This window comes from Glycine max, chromosome 8, assembly GCF_000004515.6.
Source record: "Glycine max cultivar Williams 82 chromosome 8, Glycine_max_v4.0, whole genome shotgun sequence".
NCBI lineage: Eukaryota > Viridiplantae > Streptophyta > Magnoliopsida > Fabales > Fabaceae > Glycine > Glycine max.
Window position 1 is genome coordinate 9,837,556 of NC_038244.2, and position 15,379 is coordinate 9,852,934.

The 15,379-nt window shown below is 31.7% G+C and overlaps 1 protein-coding gene across 3 annotated transcripts; it reads left to right on the forward strand.

Moving 5' to 3' along the window:
* Window positions 1–6,629: 6,629 nt before the first annotated feature.
* Window positions 6,630–13,542, forward strand: LOC100789949 (phosphatidylinositol 4-phosphate 5-kinase 7). Of its 3 annotated transcripts, none has more exons than XM_003531255.4 (10): window positions 6,630–6,875; window positions 7,718–7,890; window positions 8,007–9,074; window positions 9,261–9,428; window positions 10,022–10,187; window positions 11,093–11,203; window positions 11,360–11,547; window positions 12,213–12,367; window positions 12,765–12,933; window positions 13,169–13,542. In XM_003531255.4, exons 2-10 carry the CDS (start codon window positions 7,874–7,876, stop codon window positions 13,455–13,457), a joined length of 2,331 nt encoding a protein of 776 aa, XP_003531303.1. In that variant the 5' UTR covers window positions 6,630–6,875; window positions 7,718–7,873; the 3' UTR covers window positions 13,458–13,542. The 3 variants fall into 3 exon arrangements, with proteins under 3 accessions (XP_003531303.1, XP_006585224.1, XP_040874075.1); XM_006585161.4 differs by having other exon boundaries at window positions 8,013–9,074; XM_041018141.1 differs by having other exon boundaries at window positions 6,647–6,875; window positions 7,718–9,074.
* The last annotated feature ends 1,837 nt before the right edge of the window (window positions 13,543–15,379 follow it).

Below are 15,379 nucleotides of genomic sequence, written 5' to 3' on the forward strand. Positions count from 1 at the left end.
TTATGATAGCTTGAATATTATTCTCTCGCTCCAAGTGAAAATAGAAAATCATCATCACCTTTCCTTTTTTCTTACACAACCGTCATTATTTTTCTTCCTACAGTTGGAGATTTTATAGAAAAAGGTTGTTTTAAATGAAGTAGAATTTTAGGTAAACTATATTTACTTTTCAGTTTTTAATAGATATGTGTGTGTTTTGAATTATGATTAATTTATGTTGGAAAAATAGTTTTTTATCCAGCAGCTTTTCGAAAAGAGTTTGAAAAACATTTAATTTCCTAAAATTAAACAAAAAGAAACATGCAGATCGATGGCAATATAATATAAATCAAATTAATAATCATTTGCTCTTTCATCTGATTTTCAGATTGCTATTTTCTTTTCTTTTTTATTATATTATTTATCATATTTATCACTTATATATCTTTTCTCTTTTCTTTCTATCTCCTCTTTCCATCTTAATCTACCCCAGAAATGTTTATTAGCAATATAAAAATAAATAAGAGCGCTCAAAACACATTAATATAAAGAATTAAAACCATAATAATTGTTTATAAACTAATAAATTAAGGTTGATAAGGATATGACTTACATCTTATAAAATGTGATGATGTTAAATCTCGATGTTTATGAGACTTGAGTCGTTAATAGATAATTTGTATATATTTAGCTTTGTAAATATTCAATGAGCTGTAAATCCTACTGTGACTTTAGTGAGCACCAAACCCACTTTTCTAAACTTTTTTGTAAAAAATGATTGCTTACTGTTCTTCTAATAATTTTTTACTACTACGATAGATCGACTTTAATGGTACAACTGTGTTGAGATCAAGTGATAGTAAATAATCACAACAAACAGATATTGGGGCCATCCTAAGTGGTCCTTTACTTATCTATTTCACTCATATATAGGACGTAATCATATATATCATGTTCAATGGTGATAGCGTAATAATGAGAATTCAACCTAATCTTCATGCATATACTCCTATTCCCCGCCATCATGCATATATAATATAAGATTCATTTAATAAGATTAGAAATTGCATACAATTCATTTAAGTTTTTTCCTCTGTCCTTTGGTATCACTATCATCAGATGTAGTTCATTGCTCCAAAACCTTTGTTTTTTCTTTCTCAAGACAACATTGTTTCTTCTGCTAGATATGGTAAAATCAAATGAGTCGTGGGCGAGGTTTAACTAAGAAACAGTGACTAAAAAATGCATGTCAACAGCACAGAGAAGATCGAGAAAGAAGAATTGTCAAAATGTTGGTTCCATATGGGGAAATTTAGGAAGTGCAACAACTGGCAATGGTTGTGAATGAATCGTTTCATCGTATATATATCATCTCATTTCTTTTTGTTACAAAAATAAGAATAACTTTTTTTTTTCCTTTTAAATGGTTAAAATTTAAATTAGTGGTACTAACTAGGCTGTACACCCTTTTGTATTTAGAGTTTGAATTGAAAACTAGCAGTCAAGTTAAAACGAAGCAGAAAAATCTTCCACAGTTTCACATCTTGTCTAAATATAAAATATCTATATATAATCATAAGGTGAGTTTTGGATGTAAAAACCAATTTGAATTATTATCACTTAATTATGCGGAATAACGCTAATCAATTGTTTGTTTTTTCTAATTTGGCCTTTTTGATCTGCCTGGCAAACACGTGCATTTTCAATTCACAAATCTGTACGGGTCTGAGTCAAATATTATAATTTTTATCTTAAATTATTTAAAAAAAGATAATTGAATTTGTGCTGGTGATTTGATATTGATATTATTATCCGTTTGATACCTGGGTACCTATTTTTTAGTTTTACACATCTTAAAACATGTCTCATGATTACATACACGTCGTCATTTAATTTCATGATACCTGGGTACCAAAGTGTTGACCATACACAATAACACGACTTCTGTGTCACACCCTTCATTCCAATAAATCGCATACAATGGGTGACAGGTTCACCTCCACCAGTGACAAAGACGAGCACGTACGTTGTCACTCTTGATTATTATTATTGTCGGAGGGGAGGTCAACAGGTGGCTTCGCCAGATCGTGTTATAATACACAAGCTTTATTCTTATTATAATACTTTAAACTTTTTTGCATATTATTTTATTTTATAAATTATTCAGAAGAGTAAAAAACCTATCTAGTAATATAATGCAGAAGCTTTATTGTTATTATTATTATTATTATTACACAAGTAATGTTCATTTCTTAAAAATAACAAATATTCATGTTCAAAAGCGTACTACTCCGGCGGTCCGGCCTACTTACATATATAGGCCCACTAACATTTGGGCCTAATAGGCCCGTTGTGTTGTTTGGAAACCTTACTATAAAATAAGCCTTTAAGCAATATTATTCTATTTACGACAGAATAAATAAATTAATTTGCTCTTAATCGATGTATATTTCCACCAGTTATAGAGATATTATTTCATCAACCTTTTACCCAGTATCGACTTTAATCTACACTTACGATTTAAGCTGGTCCTATGCTCTATGGTTTACATTACTCACGTAATGTTTCAAGCCCAATAACAATAAGCATCGTTGTTTAAGACTTAAGAGAATAGTTGATTACACGAAACAGTTGGATCTAAATCTATCATGTGCCCGAAAGATAAGGTCTACGACAAACCACGTCTACTTCATACGACGGGAATAATATACCCAGTTTTTTTTTCTTAAATGTTGTTTTAAAGATTAAACCAAAACTAACACGAATAAAATATTCTTTAAAAAAAAAAACACGTATAAAATATCAAATAATCTCATAACGTCAGTTCAGCAGAGGTTTCTTTGGCCCGAGGAATAAATTCTTTAGGTATATATGAAATTATTAATTAGTGAATTAATCAAATATATTTTTTATCACTTTACAATTTTTAATTAGCGAATGATTTAAAAATAGTTGTTTTCTATGCATCTTATTAAAGTTATATATATTGTGAAAGAATAAGATGACACATACATACACTTTGTTATGATAGTTAATTAGTGATCAATTAGTTAAAGATATTTTTGTTAACTTTGCATCCGATCAAAGTTGTCTATTGTGGAAGAATAGGATGCTATGTTGGCGGTTGTTGTATTGTGCATTGATAAAGAAAGACGTTTATATATGATTGCTAGCTAACTTTCTGAATCAGCAAGCAATAAATTAATTATATGATCATATATAAAATGTTGTCACAAGGCGATTCAGGCATGATTAGCCACTTTATTTTTCTCAATTATAATATTGGTTCCGACGTAACTTGAAGTTTGGGGCACTAAATGAATCAATCTATTTAAAAATACCATGTTAATTATTTGTTCCAGATGTTTGGCTGGCTTTGGTAACACTGCCCCACTTCTTCCTACCTCTTACTTTGGGCAAGAATCTCTCTCCATGCGCAATTTTCTATTGTTGTCTCTTGTATGCTAAAGTTTCCTGTGATAATTAATTCACTTTGTATTCATGTTGACTCATGCATGTCCATATTTAAGTTTCAGAATAAGACATTTACATATTTCGTTGCTGATGTAATTTCTTTTTACACTGTGTTATCAAGTGGTGGATTGACATCGATATAATGATTGATAGTCATGTGATTTTTATTTTTACACTCCAGTTAATTAAGGACAACTCTCTCAATAGTTGAGAAAGGTAATCTAAAATTCAGTTAATCTTAAAAAGAGAAAAATTCAAGCTAGCGGAAGGAAGTTTATCACTCAAAATTTCAAACAATTAAACCAATAGTTTAACTACGTAAGTAACATATGTTGCTTGAGGTTAAAGGATCTTGATTTGAAACACAATCGATTCTTATATTCTTTTGTGTTTAAGACTAGGGGACTGTATATACTTCTAAATTGAATTGTCATTCAATCCTCACATGTTGGAACCCATGGATCATGTCTTCGGGCGACAACCGTTTATAATATTAGGATTTATCTAATATCCTAAAAAAATACGGGTTAAGAAGAATATTTTTATACTGTAAAGATAACTCAACCCATGAAGGATTAGGCTAGATAAACATAATGGCATGCCTACATTTGGGGGATACGATAGAACATTTTAATTTTGTCATAATAGTCAACGTGTAATCATCAAGGATAATGGCCTTGATTGACAAGTATAAATGACTTTCTTATTGACCTAAAATGACAGGTTAAACATTACACTTTATTTAAATGTTTTGAATTAGATTATCTTAGTTATCAAGTATTTTTCGGAACAACATTAAAAATAAATAAAATTTCATCATTATACATTTTTATTGTATAATTTGATTTGCAAATTTTTTTTCTTATATGTTGTTCTAAGGAAAAAAATGTTACACAAATAAAATAATTTTTTTACATTAATACACAAAATATTATATTTTACGGTATGCAAAATTTATAATTGTGCATAATTATAAACTTACAAAGTTTTTCCTTAAATTTTAGATATATACCCATGAATCAACTCGAGCAACAATAAAAAGGTTGATATTTCAATTATGTTTGACTCAATTCAATTTATTCAACATAAACTTTAATTTCACACAGAATTACTTGAGTTTTAAAATTATTTGTAAGCAATTAAACCATTTTTTAAAGCTTGATGGATTGATTTATAAATAATTGACTTAATATGGCAATTTTAAAATTACTTTTTTTAGAAAGGATTTTAAAATTACTTTACTTTTACTCAATAACGGGATAAGTAATCCAAGGAATACATATCTAGTTTTCCTTAAACAACTCTAAACTTTATATTAAAATAATATTTTTGGTGTGTAATGAAAGAAAACTCCGCTGCAACAGGGTGTTATTCAACGCCCTATAGTTGAGTGGGCCTTTATCCTTTTCGTGATAGATACTTTTAGTACTACTTTGCATCACGGACAGCTGTGTGTACACATAATATTATAAAATTAACATTTGGCTTCTCTAAAATGAATAATTTTTTTAAAGTAATATCAGTTATTAATATTGCTATGTATATGGTCATAATAAATCATGGATATATTAAAATATCAATAGACAACATTTTAAGAAAATCTTCTATGTACTAACCATATAAAAAGTTTTACAAAATTTATCATGATTGTTCATTGGTTTGACAATTACATTCTCAGTGCATTTTTTTTTTCAATAACTGAAATTACTTAGATTATGTTTGTTTCGAGATATAAAATTGAGAATATCACATTTTAATGTTTAGTATATATATATATATATATAACATTCCGAAATATTGTTGATTCTTAGAAATATAAATCGTTTATAATTTTTAATTCCCTTAATAAAAGATACGAATCGTACATTTTCATAAAAAATGAAACCTTTTTATGTTGTGATAACTACTTATCTCTATTTCGTTTTTTCACAAATCTTTTTCCACTTTGAATTTTTAATTGTTTCTGAAATTATTAAATTTCAATCCAACATACTCATGAATAATATTTCTGGATACAATTTCCTAAAAACATATTTAATTCCTTAAAATCCAACATTACTATTCGATGAAACGAAGCCACGTACGGAATTTGCGGTTGATCGATCACTTGCCACATTCTTGTACTCCTTTTACACAAAATAAGAAGAAGATTCCGAGACAGTAAGGAACTGCCAGGTGTTACAGATTCGAAACTTGAAATGATGCCCACGCAATAGCCTTTTAACGGTGAATTATTCTCAAGATATATGACGCATCTTTTTTCATATAAGTTCAGACAATCCTTCATACATTACACAAACAAATTCTTATTCAAATGACTTTTTAATAATTAAAGTTAACAAATTCTTATTTAAATAACTTTTGAGTAATTATATTAGAATGATTGAAGTTAACTATTACTAAGGAATAATTAACCGTTGTTTATTATAAACTTAATTACCTTATTCATAACACAAATTCAAATCCTTGATATACAACATGTGTTTAAATAAAATATACTTCATTTTGTATACATAAAATTACAATTCATAGTAGAAATTCCAAATTATAAAACTAGGTCAAACTGTTCTCCTCATATATAAAAGAACAAATATACCCTCAAGTGAAGAGACAAAAGTAGCCACAACAAGAGCTTCATGTCTACCACCTCCAATGACTCAAGCTGAACAACCTTTAGAAGTAGTATGTCATAGCTTCGTAGTGGGAGCGATTGGGAACAACTTGGAGAATGAGTGCACTGAGAGTTTAAGGCTTATTTTTGCTTCCCTCTTTTTCATTTTAAGTTTTTTTAAATAATAATAATGTTGAGTCAATAAAAATTACAATAAAAAATTCCACGACTGCAAGTGTTGGATGGGAGGTTGACACTGTTTCGTGGTTCGGGTATCAATGCTCTTTAAGGGGCATCTTTCTTCTTTGCATGGCAAGGACAACCACACCCACCACTAGTTAGTACTACTTATGTTTTGGTTAGTTATTAAAGCAGAAAAACAAAAGTCATATTTTTTGGTGTTAACCTTAAATATATATATATATATATATATATATATATATATATATATATATATATATATTTCAGTTTTCAGTTCTCTCACACACATAAGAGAGAGAAATAGATGATGACGTGTCATTATTAGACCATAGTATATATATAGTAGCTGGAGGTATAATCAGTTGCAACTATTTTATAGAATAATAATTTTTTTTTGGGTGGTGGGGCAGTTGTCGGCTAAGGCAGTTGGACAAGGATTCGTGAGCTTTGTCTCGGACTGTTTTACAAAGAAAAAAGGGCTTAGCTTAAGTTTTGTTTGATTATTGGGGAGGTTACTTCTTCTTCTTCTTCTTCTTGCTTTCAGTTTGTTTTGCTTTACATCACAGGATAAGGATATTGATCGTTGGCACTTCAATATATCTAATCTAAGGTTAGTTCAGTGATTCTTATATTGATTTTTTGTTGTGGTGGAAATGAATCTAGGATTTTGTTGTGTGTTGTGGATTAGTCACATAAACGGCAGATTCTGCTGTTGGATTGGATGCCCTTTTATTGAACTGACCCAGATAATATTTCTGGAAGAATATGGGTTTAGTCAGTTACTTGTTTTATGCAGCTAGTGGAATGCAAATGGAGTATTCATTCATTCTTCATAGTATGTTATTGGGGAATTTATTCATATTTCATAGTACGCCAATGGGGGTATGCGCTTTTTTCTTTTTTTGCCGAGTTATGATGTGATGTCAATTATGCTCATTTGACAAGGAATACAGAAAAATTCTTGGGTTGTTTGTCACTGCTCTAGGAAGAATGAGCATATCTTTTCAGGTGTAAGTTTTATAGGATTTACAATGTTCAGCATATGCAGTGTTTGCATTGACCGGATATTAGATTTAAAAATAAAGAACATATAGGTTATATTGTTATATGTTTTTTATATGCAGGTTGTGTGGTTTTAATTGTAGCAAATTATGAGAGTAAACAAACAAATTATGTATTGTTAGCCTCCCTCTTTATTTCATTGAGAAATTATTCCTCCCTCTTTATGCCAAACTCTGCAGTTAGTATATGAATTTATACTTTTTGTTCCCATTGAAACAAGTACTACATTATAAGCAGGAGCTGAGTGTTTTTTTCCCTTGTTATTTGTATTTTGTGGGAAAATTCCGAAAAACATTCTTCAATGCAGAAACCTGCTAAAGGTTTTTCAGTGTGTGACTTTTTTCTTCTATTACATTTTTAAACTCATTATGATGGTTGTACCTGTTTCAGAGTTCACTGAGGGGCACAATAGTGTCATAAAGGTGGTGAAGGCAGAGATGAATTTCCTTATTATATCAATGAGTGGCACATTTAACCTTTTGAAGGAAATGAAACCTTTCTTGGAGTTATCAACATAAATAAGTGAAAACTGAAAACCTGCAAGTCATGGAGGACAGTGAAAGGTAATATTCATAGAAACTCCTTCTCTGTTTCATTCATCCTCTTGTGTTCTGTGTTTTATGTTGTTTTTGCATTCTGTTCTGCTTGAATGTACAATGACATCTCTGTCTCTTGTAAGGTGTAGGTTTGAAGAAAAGTCATTTTCAAATGGGGATGTCTACATTGGTAAAATCAAGGGCATGCTTCCCCATGGCAAAGGAAAGTACACATGGTCAGATGGAGCAGTATATGAAGGTGATTGGGTAAATGGGAAAATGACGGGGAAAGGACTGATTACATGGCCAACAGGAGCAAAGTATGAGGGTGAATTCTCTGGGGGATATCTTCATGGTCATGGCACCTTTACACATTCTACTGGCTGCATTTATACAGGTGGCTGGAGGATGGATGCTCATCATGGGATTGGACGAAAGGAGTATTCCAATTCAGATGTATATGAAGGTTTATGGAAAGAAGGAATTCGTGAAGGCTGCGGAAGGTATTCTTGGGAGAATGGAAATACATATATTGGGAATTGGAAAAGTGGGAAAATAGATGGCAGAGGGGTTATGAAGTGGGCTAATGGTGATATTTTTGACGGTTGTTGGTTAAATGGACTTAAACATGGATCTGGAGTTTATAGATTTGCTGATGGGGGGCTTTATATTGGGACATGGAGTAAGGGCCTAAAGGATGGAAAAGGAACATTCTATCCTGCTGGTAGTAAACAACCATCTCTAAAGAAGTTGTGCTCTCTTAACAGCGATGATAGTCGTTTGTTATTGAATATGGAAAAACATACAGCTCCAAAACAAAAATTTACACGTAGTTTTTCTGAAAAGATTTCTGTCAGTGGTAGATCAAAAAGTTCTCGTCAAATATCTCACAGGACTTCATCATTAGATGCTAACTGTATCCTTCAAGATCCTGCTGGAGGTTGCATATGTCGCGATTCTTCACCCACATTATCGCAGACTTTTAATGAAAGTCAATCTGAGGCAACTAGTGTTAACTCTTTGGTTTACGAAAGGGAATACATGCAGGGAGTTCTAATTATGGAGAGAATTAGGAATTATTCTGAAATGCCACATAAAAACAAACGTCAAAATAAGTATAGTGTGAAGCAAGTTAAGAAGGGTTCATGGATTGATATTTTTGGAGGCAGCCGAAGCTATTATTTGAAGCTTAATTTGCAGCTTGGCATCAGGTAAATTATATGATCTAACATCACCCTTCTATCTTATTTTGGAACAACGTATATAGTATCTATTGTTACCAGTAATATCACCATTCTTTTTTCTGCATTATACTTATTGTTATTTTAAAAACAAGACCATTTGGTATTTTGTTTCATATGAAGGTTTGATTTAAAGAAATTTGGCCAAATTCTCAGGTACACTGTTGGAAAAATTACACCAGTGCCTGCACGTGAAGTTCGGTCATCTGATTTTGGAGATCGAGCTAGGATAAGGATGTACTTCCCCAAGGAGGGTTCACAGTTGACTCCTCCACATTGTTCTATAGACTTCTATTGGAAGGATTATTGCCCTATGGTCTTCAGGTATTTATTAACTACATGCACACCTGAAGAGTTATTATATGTTTAGCAATATTTATTGGAACGTTTTCTATATGGCTACAGTAGGATCGACTTATTTCAAATTTGTAAGGCATGAAAACATTATCTCCTCTTAATTTTATTTTTTGTGTTTGCTAAAACTGTTGGTGCGTCATAATTTATTTCCTATGAAGAACTTCCAAACTGGAGTATCAATGTTGACGTTTAGTCCAACCCATTTCCTTAGGTATAAATGAAGGAAGGAAATATGTCCAACTTTAAATGTGAGCATAGTCATTATCAAAATACTATACATGAATTCTTGCTAATATGAATTTGTGATTATAGTGGCATATTACTATTAGAGTGCTTAGTCAGGATTATGGTTAGAAGCACATGATCTTTCAAGATGTATTCATTGGCAGACTCAACATAAACAACCCCATATTTTCAAATTAACATTTTGCCCATTTAATGAATTGAAGGTTTCATGTACTTGATTAATGTATGCCTCTCAGTTTATTAATTACATGTAGCTTTCTAGCATCCTTTTTTTTTCCTTTTCTTTGCATAATTACATAAGCATATATTTCCAGGAATTTGAGAGAGATGTTCAAATTAGATGCTGCAGAGTACATGATGTCCATTTGTGGTGATTCTGGTCTAAGGGATATATCTTCACCTGGAAAAAGTGGCAGCATATTCTTTCTTTCTCAAGATGATAGATTCGTGATAAAGACACTGAAAAAATATGAACTAAAGGTTTGCAATCACCTTTTTCTTCCTTCATGGATCAGGAAACATTTTTATATTTATCATCTTGTGTTGAATTCATCAACAAGTATATGGATTTGACTTTTCTGCAGTTGGATACATAAGCCTATTAGATGGCATGTAGACAGTAGATTGATATACAATTTCATTGATACCTACTACCCATTACCAAACCCCATAAATACCAGTAATACTTGATAGTGCCACTAATCTGATGATAAATTTTAAGGACAAAGTTTAATGAATTCCAATGCCAAAATGGCTAATTGAGGCCATTTGGGTGGGTATTTTTCTGCAGAGAAGTAATTTTATGTTATATGGAGAAAAGATGATTGCTTATAACTAGTCCATCTTTGACAATCCATCCACACTAGTAGGACTTGCTAGTGCGAGTAATTTGACGCTGATACCATGTCAGAAAATGGATTATGAGTCTAACTCAACTCTACAAATCCGACTTGTAAGTTGAGGATTGCTCCCCACTTATATAGTTTATCTTGGCACTATCTTTAGTTGATGTGGGACTTCAACATGTCTCCTTTTGCCCATGTTTCAACACACCCGCTCTATCTAGGGTCACCACAGTTTAGGAGACTTTTCCAACACATTGACACCAATAATACTTCTAGTGCCTATAATCTGATGACAATTTTTAAAAGGCAAAGTTCATGAAATCCAATGCCAAAAGGGCTAATCAAGAATGTGTTTTAGATGGGCTTGTATGATGAAAAGTGGTTCTTATGTTAGTTAAAATGTCACTTTTACTGAGAAATCAATGGTTGCTTATGTTTCCATCTCTCAGAGTCACAGTAAATAATGAATTTGATTTACCCTATTAAATGACAATTCCAAACATCGTGGTTATGTACATATATTTCTTTTTCTTTTTGCAGGTTATGCTCAATATGCTTCCTAAATATTACCATCATGTAGGAAGTTATGAGAATACTCTTATTACAAAATTCTTTGGTCTCCATCGAATAACACTAAGAGGTGGGAAAAAGGTATAACAAATACCTGTCTCTAGCTTCTTTTAAATTAGTACTACACATATAAATAACCTTGTTTTCCACCCCACCTGGTGAGAAAATGGTTGGTTGTTGTTGTTTTTATTTTCGTATAAATATTTCTCTTTCTTCATTGATTATTGTTTTCATTAGGTACGATTTGTGGTCATGGGGAATATGTTTTGCACAGAACTTCATATCCACCGTCGTTATGATCTGAAGGGGTCTACTCAAGGAAGATATACAAAAGAAGATAAAATTAATAGCAATACAACATTGAAAGATCTTGATCTAAAATATGAATTTCATATGGATAAAAAATTACGAGAATCCCTATTCAAGTGAGTTCCTACTTTTTAAGAGCAACTTCGGTTAAAAGTGATTGGTATACAATTTATTTTTCTGTACAAGTAGGGAGTATTTGTTGACAAATTTCCAGAATATAACAATCGTGTTCCTCTAAAGCATATAATGCTTATTTCAGAGGAAATGCTAAACTGTTTTTGCTCTAAGAAATGCTTATGGCATCTAGCAGCAAATTTTTTTACTTTATTAGTGGATTAATAATACTAGTCACAATATTGATCATGGTTGTGATAGGATGCTTCATTGGTTCCCTGAAACCATAAGGTTATGGGACTTATTTGCATGAAATTCTGGTCTACTCACCATAATTGAAATAGCTTACCTTTCCAAGTAATGCAAAGATATAATGGATTATCTCTAGTTTGAATCAAGCTTCTTGTTTGATCCAGCTATTATAGCTTTTACTGATAACAATATCTGGTTATAATTCATGTATTAAATAATTACTAAATGGATTTCACCTAACGATCTATTACTGGGACACCTCTGGGTTATGATTCATTTACTTTCATACTAGCACACTTCTGAGAGTGTATATGCACTGAAGTATTTATCTATTACCAGCACACTTCTGATTTGTGACTGAAGGATTAATAACTTAGCTTCTAGTTATGACTCGAACTTCTTTTTTCTGGTGCAGACAAATTTCTCTAGACTGCATGTTCTTGGAGTCTCAGCACATAATTGATTACAGCCTTCTGTTGGGATTACATTTTAGAGCTCCGGAGAATTTAAAGGCCTTAGTGGAACCTCCCAGACTAATGCAGCTTCCACATAGCTTACCCTCTGAAGATGGTAAATACCTCCTCTGATGTTATTTTAGAACATGATATGGGATTCTTCTTTCAAAAATTAGTGATTATAGAAGGCACCTAGCAATAGCATTCATTAGAATGGCTTATAAAATGGGAGGTAGCATGATTTATTAACTAATCCTTCCATGTATCCATACAATTACTCAAAAAGAACAGACCAGCTGAACTATCTAGCACCTTCCTATTAGCCATAAGTTCATACAGTGCACTTTTGTTTTTTTTATTTTTTTTTTATTTTATAAATTCAGGTATATTCAAGTTTGTATTTCAACTGTCAAGTTCACTACAAACTGATTCTATTCTCTCTATTTTCTTGCATTTGTGCCTCAGTTTCTTTCTTTTGATTGAGCACTTTTCGACTTGCTTTGCTTTACTAGATGCACACAAACAAGGGGAGCAGTTGATTATTCCTAAAGGCTTGTTATTAGTTGCTCATGAACCTAGCTTTGTGAACACTGCACCTGGACCCCACATTAGAGGAAATACATTGAGGGCATACTCCATAGGTGACAAGCAAGTTGATCTTTTACTTCCTGGTACTGCAAGGTATCCTCTATAACATTATTCTGATTGTTTCCTTTTCAATATTCATTAATCTAGCACCTTTGCAAGTATCTTCTTTGGTCATAAACAGTTGCATGTAGCAATTATTGTGCATTCTGTTTCTTTCACTACGTAATGTCGCTTTCTTTAATAACAGTCCTAATTAAGAGAAATCATTTGCTTTGTTGTGTTGCATTGTAATAACACATGTCTTAATATGAAATGGACTGTTGCTCAGGCTGAGGGTGCAATTAGGAGTAAACATGCCGGCTCAAGCAACACGCAAACTTCAGGGGGATAAGGTGGAGGAATCAGAAGTAGAGCTTTTTGAGGTTTATGATGTGGTGCTATACATGGGCATAATTGATATATTGCAAGAATACACTGTGAAAAAGAAACTTGAGCATGCCTGCAAATCACTGCAATATGACCCTATGACTATATCAGTGGTGGAACCAAAGACATATGCTGAACGTTTCATCAATTTCATGGAGAAAAAAGTTTTCCCGGAGCCAGAGACTTCTTGAATATATGTATATTTTACCTTTCCTTTTTTGTTTAATACTTCTTTGTAATCAATTGTTCTTAAGGAAGAGTATTTTGTTTTACCAACTCTCGGTTTAGTTATATTTTTTTTTTCCAGATTTTTTCTTTTTCATTACAGAATAGGCCTGCTACTCGGTCAAGAGATTAATCATCAAAAAGTTAAAATGATTAATTGATATAGTGCAATTTATTTGAAAGACTTAATAGTTAAAAAAATTTATTAGGTCGGAGAGAGAGCTTTACCGCGTGCCTATATATAATTCTAAAATTGGATTGTTTTCAATAAATGATACATGTGGTCTTTAAATAAAATAAAAAAAAATCTCTTGCATTTTTAGTTACCATAAGCACTATAGAATGAATTAATTGATAAATCCCCATTAATTAAAGAAAGCACTATTAGTTAACAAGATTCTTTAAGAAGGATTTAACAAGGTTGTAACCACCGTGGAAGAAAAATTGAAGAAGGTTACGATCACGGAGGAGGGAGAAAAATTGAAGATTAATAATGTTACAAGCGCAGAGGGAGAAGAAGAAGAATTAAAGAAGGTTAAACTGAAAACGTCAGATAATGTCATCTTCGAGATGGAACCTTTTATTGCGAAAGAGATGGAGATGGTGCAGTTCTTCATTGATGCTCATGGCGGCGACGTCGTCGTTCCGCTCCACCGAGGAGTTGATGGAACTGCTCCTTGCTGCAAACCAGCTCAACCTCAACACAAGAAACTTCCTCCTGATGGATACCATCACAGACATGATCAAGAACACGAGTGTCGAGTTCGTCGTCAGCAATTTCTTCACTATCACCGGCGGTTCCACGCCGGCCGCCGGAGAAAGAGGCACAGGTCCGCCAAGTAAATGCCCGGGCATTGGAAGAGGTTGATTGAAACGAGTTGGACAAGTTAATGAGACTATGATTATAATGTTTTTTTTTTTCTTTTTGAGAAATCTATGATTATGATGTTTATTTCATAGTATTATTGATACATATATAAGGGATACGCATGGCTCGTAATCTATGTTACCGATTGATATGCACCAAATTAACAACGTTGTTCTTCGCTGAAACCAACGAATTATGTTCATTGGGTTATCTTCTTCACAGTTGTAAAGAACATGAAATTTCTATGATTGATTGGAAACAATCTTTTTTTCGTTGTTAAATATATGCTAATATAAATAAATTGTGTTATTTTTCAGAATGGACTTTATTTTTCTCTTTAATGTGGTTTTTTTTCTTTTAGTTTTATCAATAATTAATCTTTATCACTTTTATTGGAATCTTTCATTCCAATAACTTTTTTTTGTTTACAACAATCAAATGTGAAACTTTATTTAAGGAGATTGAGTCTAAGACCATTCAAACCAACGACTTGTTGTTCTTTAATGTGTGTGTATATATATATATATATATATATATATATATATATATATATATAGAGAGAGAGAGAGAGAGAGAGAGACAAAGATAAATAGACTTATGATAGATGATTCATGTAATTTTTTGTGCACTTAAAGATGATTGGAATAACAAAAAAATTGCATCAATCATTTAAGGTTGTTTAATTCCCATTTTTACTTGAAGTAAGTTGGACAATTCCAACATATTATTAGAATTTAGGTTTGTAAATAAATATTATTTTTTCCATATTTGTGGTGCTCTTTTTGGTTTTATTTTGTGATTTTAATTATTTCATATTTTTCCTTGTCTCAAATTTGAGAAAAAAATTATTTTAATTTTATTTATAAAATTAGTAATAATTTTTCTATAGTTTGAGCAAGTTAAACATCATTAATTAATCACTTCCAACCAATTTCAATTAGCTAGTTAATAATTTAAATAGAAATTATCTTTATCTAGTCTTTCCTATTTGTTTAATACCTAGTATATTCATCTCTTTAT